The 14,313-nt window shown below is 42.5% G+C and overlaps 1 protein-coding gene across 1 annotated transcript in view; it reads right to left on the bottom strand.

The window, feature by feature from the left end:
* The window catches only part of LOC128376902 (uncharacterized), a 60,087-nt gene that overhangs the window by 6,502 nt on the left and 39,272 nt on the right, over nucleotides 1–14,313 (bottom strand). Inside the window, 2 exon segments of the mRNA XM_053336756.1 lie at nucleotides 274–470; nucleotides 1,172–1,582. Of these exon segments, the coding sequence (XP_053192731.1) occupies nucleotides 274–470; nucleotides 1,172–1,582 (608 nt within the window).

The following is a 14,313-nucleotide window of genomic DNA, read 5'->3' as shown; positions in this document are numbered from 1 at the left end:
AGAGAAGTTTCAAGCCATTCCCAGTGGAGACATGTTGGCTCTAAGGACAACCCTGCTGATGCTGCCTCCAGAGGAGTAAAGGTGTCAGACTTTCTGAAAAACCATAGTTGGCTGGAGGGTCCCAAGTTTCTGTGGAAGTCTGAGAAAGACTGGCCAACAAATTATGGTGGTGATGTCCAAGTGAATGCAGACGATCCAGAAGTAAAAAGGGATGCCTTGGTGAATGTTATTGGTAACCATTCACTTACTGCCACTGATGAACTTATGAGTTACTTCTCAGACTGGAAAAAGCTCAAGGTGTCAGTGGCGTGGTTTCTCCGGCTGAAAGGAATCTTGTTGGAGCGCAGTCGTTCAAGAAAATGTTTGAAGGCCTGTGTAAATATTCGAGTAAAGAGATCAAAGACTGCAATAAAACACAGGAACATCTTGATGCCAAATGATCTGGTGAAGGCAGAGTTGGCAATCATTCGCTATTGTCAGCAACAAAGATTTCAGGATGAAATTTCTTCCCTGTTGTCTGAAAGAACAGTAAGCAGACAAAGTTCCATCTATAAGCTGGATCCAATATTGGAAGACGGACTCTTAAGAGTTGAAGGAAGATTAAGCAAGGGAGCAATGCCTTTGGAGGTAAAACATCCACTCATCCTCTCCAAAGAGCAGCATATTTCTATGCTTATTCTCAAAGATATCCACCAGTTATTGGGTCACAGTGGTCGAAACCATACATTGTCTGCACTGCGGGGGAAGTTTTGGATAACTAGTGCCAACTCAGCTGTGAGGAAGATCATATCCAAATGCAGTTTTTGCAGACGCTTTAATGGAAAGGCTATGGAGCAGAAGATGGCAGACCTTCCTAAGGAAAGAATTAGCCCAGATCTACCGCCATTCACCAATGTTGAAGTGGACTACTTTGGACCTGTGGAAGTAAGGAAAGGCAGAACAACTTACAAACGATATGGAGTGATATTTACCTGCTTGGCAAGTAGAGCAGTTCATTTGGAGGTGGCCAACTCCCTTGAGACTGACGCATGTATAAATGCTCTTCGTCGGTTTATTAGCAGGAGAGGTCAAGTCGTCCATATCAGGTCAGACAATGGAACTAACTTTGTCGGTGCGGAAAGAGAACTTAGAGAGGCTCTTGCTGCATTAAATCATGAGCAGATTCAAGGACCCGACCCAAAAGGAAGTCCACGGGAAGCCTAGGCTCTCGTCCAAACATCAAAAAGAAAGGCGACTCTCCTATACTTTGATGTGGTGTAGTGTTACAACAAAACAACACCTGCGGGAGACAAGAAACCCAATCCCGCTTCCGGGAGGCTGGCAACGTCCGCAAAAGATCATGAAGAGTTCTATTAAATCGCTCACACTGCCCGTTGCCGACTGGATGGTAAGGAGTGGTTCGCGATTTATCTACCTCATACAAGCGACAGAGCTGTTGAATCAAGGAGCTCTCAAAGCTTCGACCTTGGTCAGAATGAATACGACTTGGAATACCAAATTTGAAGAACCATTCGGTCAGCAAGACCTGAGCCACAGTTGCTGCCTGCTGATCCCGGGTTGGGACCGCCACTGACCATTTGGTCTCATTCAGCTGAGATGCCAGTAGGTGACCCATGAAACTATGGGGCACTGACCCCGAGTCCTTGTCTGGACCCACTGCTTGATGTCGGCAGACATCCCCGGCCAGTAGCAGCGCTGCCGCACCAATTCAGTGGTGCGCTCGATGCCCTGGTGACCATGGTCTTGGTGCAACTGAGTCAGTGTTTCCTCCTTAAGAACAGCAGGTAGGACAAGCTGGAGGTACTCCTCCCCCCCATCCGAACTAAACGTCCAGCGGTACAATACACCCTCCTGCTCAACCAAGCGGTCCCACTGTTTCAGGAGTGTCAATGCAGAAGTGGGAAGTTGCTGCCTCTCGTCATGAGTAGGCTTAGCCAGCTTCCTCCAAAAGGGTAGAAAATGGTCACACAAAAGAGCATCAGCCTCCTGCAACGAACGGAGGTCCAATGGGGAATGGCCCCAAAAGACAGACACCATCGACTGGACAGCAGGCACCACTGGGTCTGTGCCTGAAGCTGGTGGGAAAAGCAGTGGGACTGAAGTCCCAGGTAGCACATGTTCAGCCAGATACTGCCGGGAGAGAGCATCAGCGTTCTTATTGACGCGCCCGGAGCGATACCTGATGTCAAAATCAAAGACAGCTAGTTGGGACGGCCACCGCTGCTCTGTGGCCCCCAACTTAGCTGAATTAAGGTAGCTGTAGGAGCCAATTAAGACGTCTGCTATAAGTAGGAACTATACCGTGTAGGTTCAGGTGCCGCCCGGAAAGGGAAACAGATTTTTGACCACACGCGCACACACACACACACTCACACACACCGACTCTCACCACACCTACCCTGTATTCACCTGGTCACATGAAGCTCAAGGCAGAGGAGCTGCAGTTGGGCTGTGATTTTGTGAACTGTTGGAGTATTAATGCTTGAAAGGAAAGGAAATACTACATGGAATAAATGGACAATTTGCAACTGGCAAGTACTGAATGGACAATGTTTCATTTAATCGGAAGGTGAAATGTGCGTCAATTAACTAATACGTGGAGCACCTCAGTGGCCTAAAGCGTGGGCTTGGCCACTATACTTTCATTCAAAAATCTTCCCGTTTTGTTAATTAATCGAGAAGAAGTTTGCCCTGATTTGCGGCAACGCGGGAGAGCAGACATGGATTGCGTAATTGGAGCGTGTAGCGAGCTGTGGCTGATCAGCTGATTGGGACGCTGGAGAGGAGCTGCGGTGCATCTTCTCATCTGTTGTGGTCCACCTGCTCATCGGCTGACCAGGACACCGGAGAACATCTCATCACAACAGGCTGCTGACTGGAGGATTCGGTTTGGACGTTGCAGAGTTTCCGCCGGAGACACACAACAGCTGTTTCATCTGACTGGGGTAAGGTAGCGCTACCGCAAGTTTAGATGGCCATTTAGTTGTGTGCACACAAAAAATAAGGCGTAAGTCCAATGCATTGGTTGCTGAATGGGATGAACAAAAAGCTTTGTGTTGGTAATTTTGTAACAATTGTTTGACGGTCGGACTATTAAAATGGACATGGAGCAGTGCGTTGCGGACACGGACATAACGTCAGCTATGAGCGTGCCAGCTGTTGGCAAACAGGACACTGTTGTTGAATGTGAAACGCAAAGCAAGCGGGTTGTCAAACTTTCTGCTAAAGCTCTTGCCGACAGGTTAGACAGGTTACAAAATGGTAGAAAATCTAAGCTAAATAAGGCTAGCAAATTAAGAAAAACAATACAAGGGTTAATGCAAAATGGAAACAATTCTGAGGTACAAAATGCTCTTGATGGTTTCATTGAATTGTGTGATGATATAAAATGCGTGCATGATTCAATAATGAGTTTGTTGCCCCAGGATGAAAAAGAAAGACATGAAACATGGTTCAAAGCAAAAATGATGTTCAATGATGAATTTATTGCCAATACACAAGAGTGGGTTTTGAAAAATGAAAAGTGTGTGCCTGAAAATGAAGGTAATCATGAAAATGGTGATTGTGGTGATGAAATTAATCCTGATGATAGTGTTTCCAATGTGGGTAAACATTCAAACAAAAGTTACATCAGTAACAAATCAAGTACCACTTCCTCTGCACAAATTAAAGCAGCAGCAGAAAGAGCTGCACTTGTTGTTCGGATGGCAGCATTAAAGGAACAACATGCATTGGATGAACAGGAGCAACAAATAAGGAGGAGAAAGGAACAGCTCAAGTTGGAAACTGAGTTAGCAGCATCTACTGCTAAGCTAGCAGTTTTGCAGGCTTCAGATGGACGTTCCTCTCGGGTACCATCAAATGGCATGAACTCATATTTTGAAAGGGAAAAGAGGAAGCTGAAACCACTTAACACTCTTAACCCCGCAGCAAAGGAATATGAGCCCGTTGCAAGCAAACCACAGCAAAAGGATTGGTCATTGCCACAGTACAAACAGCCAGCAATGGACGTTAACCCAAAGCCAACTCAAATACACGATTCAAGTGCAGTAAAACAAGATGCTGATGCATATGATCAAAAACATGGAAAATCATCACAAGGTTTGCAAGCTGGTACAACAACTGCTTTGGAAAACAGGCAACATGCAAACCTACAAGGTGATGAAATTACATCTGGAGATGTTATTGCTATTATGCACAAGCAAAATGAAATCACAGCTACTCTTGTTCACCAGCAGCGCTTATTGTCTCTTCCAACACGAGACATTCCTGTATTTGAAGGAGATCCACTTCAATGCAAAGCTTTCATTAAAGCATTCGAACAAAGAGTGGAGGACAAAGCTAGTGGAGCTGACTGCTTATATTACTTGGAACAGTTCACAAGGGGGCAGCCAAAGGAATTGGTTCGTAGCTGTCAACACATGGCTCCTGAACGTGGCTACATTGTGGCAAAGGGTCTTCTGAAGGAACATTATGGAAATGATTACAAGATTTCAGCTACATATACAGAAAAGGTTCTGGCTTGGCCAACAATCAAGTCAGAGGATGTCAAAGCCCTACAAGCTTATGCTTTGTTTCTGCGTGGATGTTGCAATCTAATGGAAGAACTTCATTACATGTACGAGTTGGATTTGCCAACTAATATGAGACTGATCATTTCCAAACTGCCATTCAAGCTCAGGGAACGATGGAGAACTAAGGCCCATGACATTATGGAAGCCTCCCATGACAGAGCTCATTTTTTGGATGTGGTTTTATTTCTTGAAAAGCATGTGAGGATTCTTTCTGACTCCATCTTTGGAGATCTTGAAGTCGTAACACCGAAATCTGTTAGTGTAAACCCTACCAACAAGTTAAAGCTACAGTCAAGGAGTGGAGCGAAAGGAAGCAGTTTTGCCACTACAGTAGCACCTATGTACTCCGTGGAAAACAAAGTTACTCAAAATGACTTCAAGAAACAGGAAAGCCTAAACTGTCATTGCTGTTCACGTGCTCACCCTTTAGAAAAATGCCAACAGTTTAAAGGAAAGAAGCACCGAGACAAAATTGATTTTCTGAAGGAGAAAGGCATTTGTTTTGGATGCTTATGCACCGGACACATAAGCCGGACCTGTAATAAACGCTTGGTTTGTGAGGTTTGTGGACGGCAACATCCCACTGTGCTCCATATCAAGAAGGCAGATGTGGAGTTAGAACCATCAAGTGAGTCACCAGGAGTTAAACCATCAACTCTCCCTCAGACATGTGGACATACAGGGGCCGGAAAGGATCGCTGCATTCTCTCTATTGTGCCGGTGAAGGTTAAGTCCACTAAGGGAAGTGAGGTCATACAGACCTATGCATTTCTGGACCCTGGAAGTTCAGCTACATTCTGTTCAGAAGATCTTATGCAGAAGTTGAACATTACAGGGAAAAGAACCCATTTTCTTCTGAAAACAATGGGACAGGAAAAAGTTGTTCCTGCACACTCCTTATTGGGTTTGGAGGTGTCTGGTCTTGAGGAAAACAACTTTTATCTCCTTCCGGAAGTTCTCACACAGAAGAAGATGCCAGTCACTGCAGACAATATTGCTACTGCCGCAGATGTGAAAAGGTGGCCTCATCTGTCAAAAGTCCATATTCCAAGTATAAACGCCAATGTTGACATGTTGATAAGAACCAACGCTCCCAAGTTATTGGAACCATGGGAAATTGTCAACAGTTGTGGAGATAGCCCATACGCTATAAGAACAGTCTTGGGATGGGTTATCAATGGCCCTGTAACTGGAAGTGGAAATGGCAGCAGTCTTGATGTGGAGCTTTCCTCTGTTGTGGTGAACAGGATTTCAGTGTCTAACTTGGAAATCATGCTGAGGAATCAGTATATGCATGACTTTAATGAAAAAACCTCAGAGGACAAAGAAATGTCTCAAGAGGACCTTAAGTTTTTGGAAGTCATGGAATCCTCTGCTGAGCTACAGAATGAGAGGTACACCCTGAAGCTGCCTCTTAATAAACCTGATGTTCTTCTTCCAAACAACTTTGCAGTGGCAAAACAAAGGATACTTGGATTGAGGAAAAGCGCTAGTTATGCGCTGAGACGGACTGCTGATGACAACAAGTCTGACTTTTCTGCTGAGACTGTTCAAGCTGTCAAGCAAAACTTTTATGTGGACGATTGTTTGATGAGCCTGGGCTCAGAAAAGGAGGCCATCCAGATGATAAAAGATCTCTCGGCTCTCCGTAAAAGAGGTGGTTTCATTTTGGAAAAATGGATTAGCAACAGTCGGGCAGTGTTGCAGACAATTGCAGAAGAACAACGGGCTAAAGATCTGAAAGAGCTGAATCTGGATCGAGACAATCTTCCTATGGAAAGAGCTTTAGGTCTGCTTTGGTGCGTCGAGTCAGACTCCTTTAAGTTCAAGATGGAAGTGAAGCAGCAGTCTCTAACCAGACGTGGCATGTTGTGCACAGCCAGCTCAGTGTACGATCCTTTAGGTATGTTGGCGCCAGTCACTTTGTCTGCAAAAATCATGCAACAGGAGCTCTGCAGGAGAAGCTGTGGATGGGACGATGTCATGCCACCAGATATTGAAAATCAGTGGAAAAGATGGTTGGCAGATCTGGAGTTGCTAGCATCGTTCAGGGTTGATAGATGCATAAAGCCACAAGACTTTGGTGCACCCATACACAGACAACTACATCATTTTGCAGACGCCAGTAAAGATGGTTATGGCACTGTAACTTACATCAGGCTGCAGAACTCCAAAGGTATGGCTCATGTTGCGTTCCTATTGGGAAAGGCCAGAGTTACGCCATTAAAATCTGTAACTATTCCACGACTGGAACTAACAGCTGCAGTTCTGGCTGCTAGGATGGATGTGATGTTAAAATCAGAGCTTCAACTTCACTTTGATGAATCTGTGTTTTGGACAGACAGTACTTCAGTTTTGAAGTACATCAATAATGAAGACAAGCGTTTCCATACATTTGTGGCAAATTGGATCACAGCCATAAGAGAAGTTTCAAGCCATTCCCAGTGGAGACATGTTGGCTCTAAGGACAACCCTGCTGATGCTGCCTCCAGAGGAGTAAAGGTGTCAGACTTTCTGAAAAACCATAGTTGGCTGGAGGGTCCCAAGTTTCTGTGGAAGTCTGAGAAAGACTGGCCAACAAATTATGGTGGTGATGTCCAAGTGAATGCAGACGATCCAGAAGTAAAAAGGGATGCCTTGGTGAATGTTATTGGTAACCATTCACTTACTGCCACTGATGAACTTATGAGTTACTTCTCAGACTGGAAAAAGCTCAAGGTGTCAGTGGCGTGGTTTCTCCGGCTGAAAGGAATCTTGTTGGAGCGCAGTCGTTCAAGAAAATGTTTGAAGGCCTGTGTAAATATTCGAGTAAAGAGATCAAAGACTGCAATAAAACACAGGAACATCTTGATGCCAAATGATCTGGTGAAGGCAGAGTTGGCAATCATTCGCTATTGTCAGCAACAAAGATTTCAGGATGAAATTTCTTCCCTGTTGTCTGAAAGAACAGTAAGCAGACAAAGTTCCATCTATAAGCTGGATCCAATATTGGAAGACGGACTCTTAAGAGTTGAAGGAAGATTAAGCAAGGGAGCAATGCCTTTGGAGGTAAAACATCCACTCATCCTCTCCAAAGAGCAGCATATTTCTATGCTTATTCTCAAAGATATCCACCAGTTATTGGGTCACAGTGGTCGAAACCATACATTGTCTGCACTGCGGGGGAAGTTTTGGATAACTAGTGCCAACTCAGCTGTGAGGAAGATCATATCCAAATGCAGTTTTTGCAGACGCTTTAATGGAAAGGCTATGGAGCAGAAGATGGCAGACCTTCCTAAGGAAAGAATTAGCCCAGATCTACCGCCATTCACCAATGTTGAAGTGGACTACTTTGGACCTGTGGAAGTAAGGAAAGGCAGAACAACTTACAAACGATATGGAGTGATATTTACCTGCTTGGCAAGTAGAGCAGTTCATTTGGAGGTGGCCAACTCCCTTGAGACTGACGCATGTATAAATGCTCTTCGTCGGTTTATTAGCAGGAGAGGTCAAGTCGTCCATATCAGGTCAGACAATGGAACTAACTTTGTCGGTGCGGAAAGAGAACTTAGAGAGGCTCTTGCTGCATTAAATCATGAGCAGATTCAAGGAGCTCTCATGCCAGCTGGAATTGAGTTTCAATCCCCCAGCGGGTTCTCATTATGGTGGCGTTTGGGAGCGCATGATACGCATAGTAAGACGTGTACTCAATTCAGTCTTGCGCCAGCAGATGTTGGATGATGATGGACTCCACACTGTCATGTGTGAAGTAGAAGCAATTCTTAACGATCGTCCTATCACTAAGTTGTCTGACGATCCAAATGACTTGGAGCCTCTCATGCCAAATCATCTCCTGCTTCTGAAAGGAAAACCAGCTTTGCCGCCTGGACTTTTTGATCCATCTGATATGTATGTGAAACGCAGATGGAAGCAAGTTCAATACATATCTGATCTGTTCTGGAAGCGCTGGGTCCGAGAATATCTGCCATTGCTGCAAGAGAGACAGAAGTGGAACCAGAGGAAAAGGAGTTTAGTTCCTGGAGATGTAGTAGTCATCATGGATTCATCAGCTCCACGTGGTTCTTGGCCTCTTGGCAAGGTGTTGGAGGTTTTTCCTGACAAAAGGGGCCTAGTGCGTTCTGTCAAGTTACAGACTAAAAGCAACACTATTGAGAGACCTGTAACTAAGCTTTGCTTAATACAAGAGGGGTAAATTGAATGATGTTATTTGCATATCCATGTACATAATTGAGATTTTCACATTTGGCTCCTCTATTATTGTGTTGAATTGTAATGTTTGCCTACCACTTACAATTAGGGGCCGGTGTGTAGGAGCCAATTAAGACGTCTGCTATAAGTAGGAACTATACCGTGTAGGTTCAGGTGCCGCCCGGAAAGGGAAACAGATTTTTGACCACACGCGCACACACACACACACTCACACACACCGACTCTCACCACACCTACCCTGTATTCACCTGGTCACATGAAGCTCAAGGCAGAGGAGCTGCAGTTGGGCTGTGATTTTGTGAACTGTTGAAGTATTAATGCTTGAATGGAAAGGAAATACTACATGGAATAAATGGACAATTTGCAACTGGCAAGTACTGAATGGACAATGTTTCATTTAATTCATTTAAGATGAATGCACATGAAAAATCAGCATAGGCCAACACTGGGGCCGAAACCAACTTCGCCTTTAAGGCCTCATAGCTTTGCTCGCACTGGGGTGTCCATTCAGAGCTCAGGTCCCGCCCAGAGCCTCGCTTGGACCGGGTACCTGCGAGTTCTGCCACCAGCTTATGCAGGGGACCTGCCAGCTTAGCGAACCCCTCAACAAACCGCCTGTAATAGCTGGTGAACCCCAAGAACGAGCGCAGCTCTTGCACATGGCAAGGACGCTGCCATTTTGCCACTGCCTCAATCTTGGCAGGGTCTGTGGAAACTCCTTGACTGGAGATGATATGCCCCAAATAACAGACCTCCTGCTGGAAAAAGGCACACTTTTCAAGTTTGACCTTCAAGCCTTCCCTCTGCAGCCTACTTAGTACCACCTCCAGTCGCTGCAGATGTTGTGAGACTGAAGAAGAGAATACAATAATGTCATCCAAATATAGAAGCAAGGATTGGCACTGTTGATCCCCAAAAATCCTTTGCATCAACCTTTGAAAGGTGCTGGAGGCATTGCATAAGCCGAATGGCATGCGATTCCATTCAAAGAGGCCAAAGGGTGTACAAAAGGCTGTCTTGGGCTTATCCTACCCACTCGCTAAGTCCAGGGTGGTAAACCAGCGAGCTCCCGCAAGGGCATCAAGGCTTTCCTCAATGCGAGGTAGAGGGAATGTGTCCTTCCATGTCTTGCTATTAAGTAGGCGGTAGTCAACACACTATTGTGTAGCCCGCAATGGCGGTGCAACATGGCGGCCCCCTGAAGGGTCACTACCCCCTGTGTAGATTAAAATACTATTTCTCAAATAATACAAACACAACAGACAGTATTTTTTTTTGACTAAACAGGAATTGAAACATACTTTTGAATGTTATATTCCATTTTTACCAAGTCCTACACACTGCACCTTTAAGTTAGCAGTTTCAAGTTTTGATTTAAGTTTGGTTTAAATTTGTTTTTGTTGTTGTTCACTTACACTAACCACAATTTAATTTGCAATTCTATAAAGTCAAGAATTAACAGGAGAGAGATCATTAGATAAATACATGGTCAGAATTTCAGCAGAGGTTATGATAGGATGAGGATTTCTCTTTCATTCAAATGAAATGTTTATTCTTCACAATTATTGTCACATGAAAAAAATGCACAATTCACCCTTTAACATATAACATATGAGAAATTTACATGTGATGATCGTTTACTGCATCATTTACCCAAATGACATCAGGAGAGCTCTAAGAGGTCTTAGCAAAACAGCCTGTCAAAAGGTAACACACATGACTAATTTTATACAGGAAAAGTAGACACAAATCATTTATATAAGTTGTGTCCATTGTCAGAGGAGCAGAAGTCTTACAGCTCATCTACAAGCGCTCACCTTGGTGGTGAACCTCTTGTGGCAAAGAGAAAGAACTACACTGTATAAAGTTAAGTTTGAACCCACAGTGAAAACACATTTAAATCTGGCCTTTTTCAGAGCAAAATCGATAAAATGATTATTCCACCTTAACCATTATGACTATGGTGTATGTCACCTTTACCCAAATCAGTGAGAATGACCCTGGAGCACAACAACTTCTTGAAGCTGTATGATGGCTCAGATACCTCCTCACTGACTTTTGGACCTTACTGTAACCTTACTGTATGTAACCCAAAAAGAATCACTACTTTAACTGTAATGTCGCAGACTTAGAAGGATATTCACTTAATCTGCTAGTGGTAGGGGTACATCATTTTGTGTCACTCTAATTTTTTGATTCAGTTTTCACAACTCAAGATTTAAATGAGCTCAATTTATTTAATTTGCATGAAGTGTGGTCAGGCTGTTTTGCTAGATGTTGCACATATCTGAAAAAAAAAATAGAATTGAAAAGACAATGTTTTCTGCTGTTAAACTAGGATTATTTGGTAACGAAAAATACATTTTTGGAAGTGCAAGTATGCATTTATCCTCCCTGAAGAAGACTGAATGTGAGGAGATAGTAGTTAAAGGTCCCTTCCAAACATATTTCAAGACATACAAACATAGTCCGTGAGAAAGTCAGAATACCTTATTAAAATTGTGATATACTTATTTCTCCCTAATTAAAAAAATCCTAAATCTATAAATATGCAAGTCTTATTAATTTCACAAGTTTAACTGTTGAACACATGTCCCCATTTCACTGAAAACTTTCTGCTCAATGCACTGACGACTTCACATTTTCACATCACACCTGTGTTTATTGCATAATGGACCACCACTCAGTACTAACTAATTTGTGATATCACAAATCTGAAACTGAGATTTAAGGTGAATACAGACAAACTTTCACCCTTCAGCAAATGAATGTGAAAACAGCCATCTAACTGGCATGATTCTGCATATGAAGTTCAAACATTCAACATATGGAACAATGTGCAAGGAAAAATGTGTTATGTTGTAATCCTTACGATTTCAGTCCTGGTTAATTTGGCAAGTGCAATTTAATAATACAGCACACATATCGGGCAGCTAAAATAGGCATCTGGGTATCTGTTTGCAGAACAACCAACAAAACTGACCGCATTTTAAGGAAGCCTACTAATAATTTTAGACATATTTATAATCAACTATCACTTTTGGTGGTAACTATGGTGACAAATACAATGCAATCCTGTTTGCTTTACTATAAAAAACAGCATATATTTCACCAGTTGAACACTTTTAATCTGAAGCAGCAGCAGTAAGAAATATTGTTTTGCATTTGGAATAAGTAAATTCACCTCTTATGTGGCTATAGGAAAGTTAACAGTAAACTGAGACTGATATCAAAGACATCAAACTAAAAATGTACAACTGAATTACATGCTGCATTTTCCCCTGTAGATACGAATCAAAATACAGGAAAAAATGTAAATGTAATGGCTGAAGCTGGAAAAATGTTATCAAAAATAATATTAAAAAATGTGGTTTCATTAAATGAAGATATTTTATTGTATATTTATGTTGGACTGTAACTTCTAACTCATTTACTACAATATTTATGTAAACAGATGTAAAAAAAAAAAAAACATATTTTGAAGCCTGCTTCAAGAGTTGACCCTGGAAGGAGCCTTTTTGACCTGCAGCCAGGGCTGGTTTATGATGCTCTGATGATATGCAGCAGGGCCATCATGATGCTCCACCATCCACAGGGGCTCAACTACCATTCCATACCTACCTCTGACATCTGCAGCAACATGCACCCCAAATTGATAGGCATCATTTAGAGGTCAAAGGCAATTCAGTCCTGTTCAGTAGACTTCACACCTTTAATTAATTTATGTTCAGAAGTTATTATTGTTTTGCCTATTGTTTATTGATAAGTAAACAAATATTTGCTTCATTAACTAATGACCTAATTGTGAAACGCCGTAAGTTTCTGCTTTGTGGTAAACAGTACATCAATTTATATTTCACCTGTGTATGGTCAGTGATCTCTATGCAGTCGTGGACTAAGCCAGCGGAGCCCTAATTAATACTTTATCTACAGTGTTACAAAGAATTGAAGGTTGAAATGGATGAAGCATGACTATAATCTCAAATCATGTCAAGTTTATTGGTGAGCAGTATTGCACAGTCAATTCCAGAAAACAATAATCATAAATACTACATTTTTTAGAGGTATACATCACCTTTCTCTTCTTGCTGTAACCATCTGGACAAAAAAGATCAATTGTAAATCTGTACAATCTACACTTGGCAGTTGGAATGAAAACAAAACTCCACTGTAATACACATTGATGTATTACAGTTGTGTTTTAACATCTCAAATGTGGTTTACTGCCCCTTCAGTTTAGAACACGTCAAAAGCAAATCAAATTCAGAAACAATGACAATAATGACACCATGTAAGGTATATGATCAGTAGTGACAAAGTAGCAGCATGCAAAGTGTAATTCAGTATGGTTTGTCTGCTTTTGTGGCCTGCTGTACTCAAAGCCACTGATGAGGACGTGATGAAGAGTAGCTCCCGAGTATGCTGTACTACGAAACTGGATTAACATACCCAGGATATCTCTCCGTTACCTGGGTTGACTTACCCAGACATTCGCAATCTAGGATAAGCGGTACTACGAAGCTGGTTATCAACTCGGCAATTGAACCTAGGGTTTTTCAATCTGGATCACTGCACGCTCACATAAAGGGGTGGTGTTTGCAGCGTCTGACCAATCACAAACATGCAGAAACTCTGCAGAGCAGCCTACTTTACCATGGAGGAGCAGACAATTATTCTTCATAAATATGAAGAATTCAAACATCATTCAGGCTAAAAGCAACACTGTTGCTGCAGCAAAAGCCAGGAAGGAATGCTGGCAGAAAATTGCTGACTCTGTTAATGTGTAAATTCATGAGATCATACAATATTAATTTATCAGACTATATAAACGGACAGCATTCTGATCACTCAATGTCACTTTATTACGGCACAGACGTTTCGGGCAGATCACTTCCTCAGTGCCCTTCCTTTCATTAAGTTAGTTTAATATTCAACATTCAAAATACAAACCTATTATGCGCTTCAACCATTTGAGTGAATGATGTCAAACCAGCTGTATAGCATACAGAATAATATCCCTCATGTGCCTCAAGGATTTTTTTTAAAATATGTATTTGGTCAATTAAAAAATTGCATCTATCCCTAAAAACTCTTTCTCTCCTAACTGCTCCTCTCGCTATCCACGCACCAATGACAGTATCTTCTAAGAATGGGCAGGTCATTTTCTAAGAGACCTGATTGGTCAGGAGGTGGTGCTTTTATACTTGTTGATCTCTTATCCAGAACATAACCTGCTCCGGAGCAGGTTAGCCGTTCAGCATAAGTTACCATGGTGATTTACCCCGGTAAGAAGTGAACCAGCTTCGTAGTACGGAAAACCCAGGGTTAACCCTGAAGTTACCTCGATAAGAGAAAATCCAGCTTCGTAGTACAGGCCTCTGGTGTTATTCCTTCCATCACACAGCATCTGCCAGTCTGCCATGGTGGAGTAACAGCAGTATTGGGCATTATGACCTAAGGAATGCAAGACAAAAAATGTAACCTCTGTATAAAATATTTCAGAGCTTTAATCTTAACAAACCCAACATGA

The sequence above is a fragment of the Scomber japonicus genome, chromosome 17, assembly GCF_027409825.1.
Source record: "Scomber japonicus isolate fScoJap1 chromosome 17, fScoJap1.pri, whole genome shotgun sequence".
Lineage (NCBI taxonomy): Eukaryota > Metazoa > Chordata > Actinopteri > Scombriformes > Scombridae > Scomber > Scomber japonicus.
Note: the sequence above shows the minus strand (reverse complement) of the source record. Positions and strands in the feature narration are given on the sequence as shown.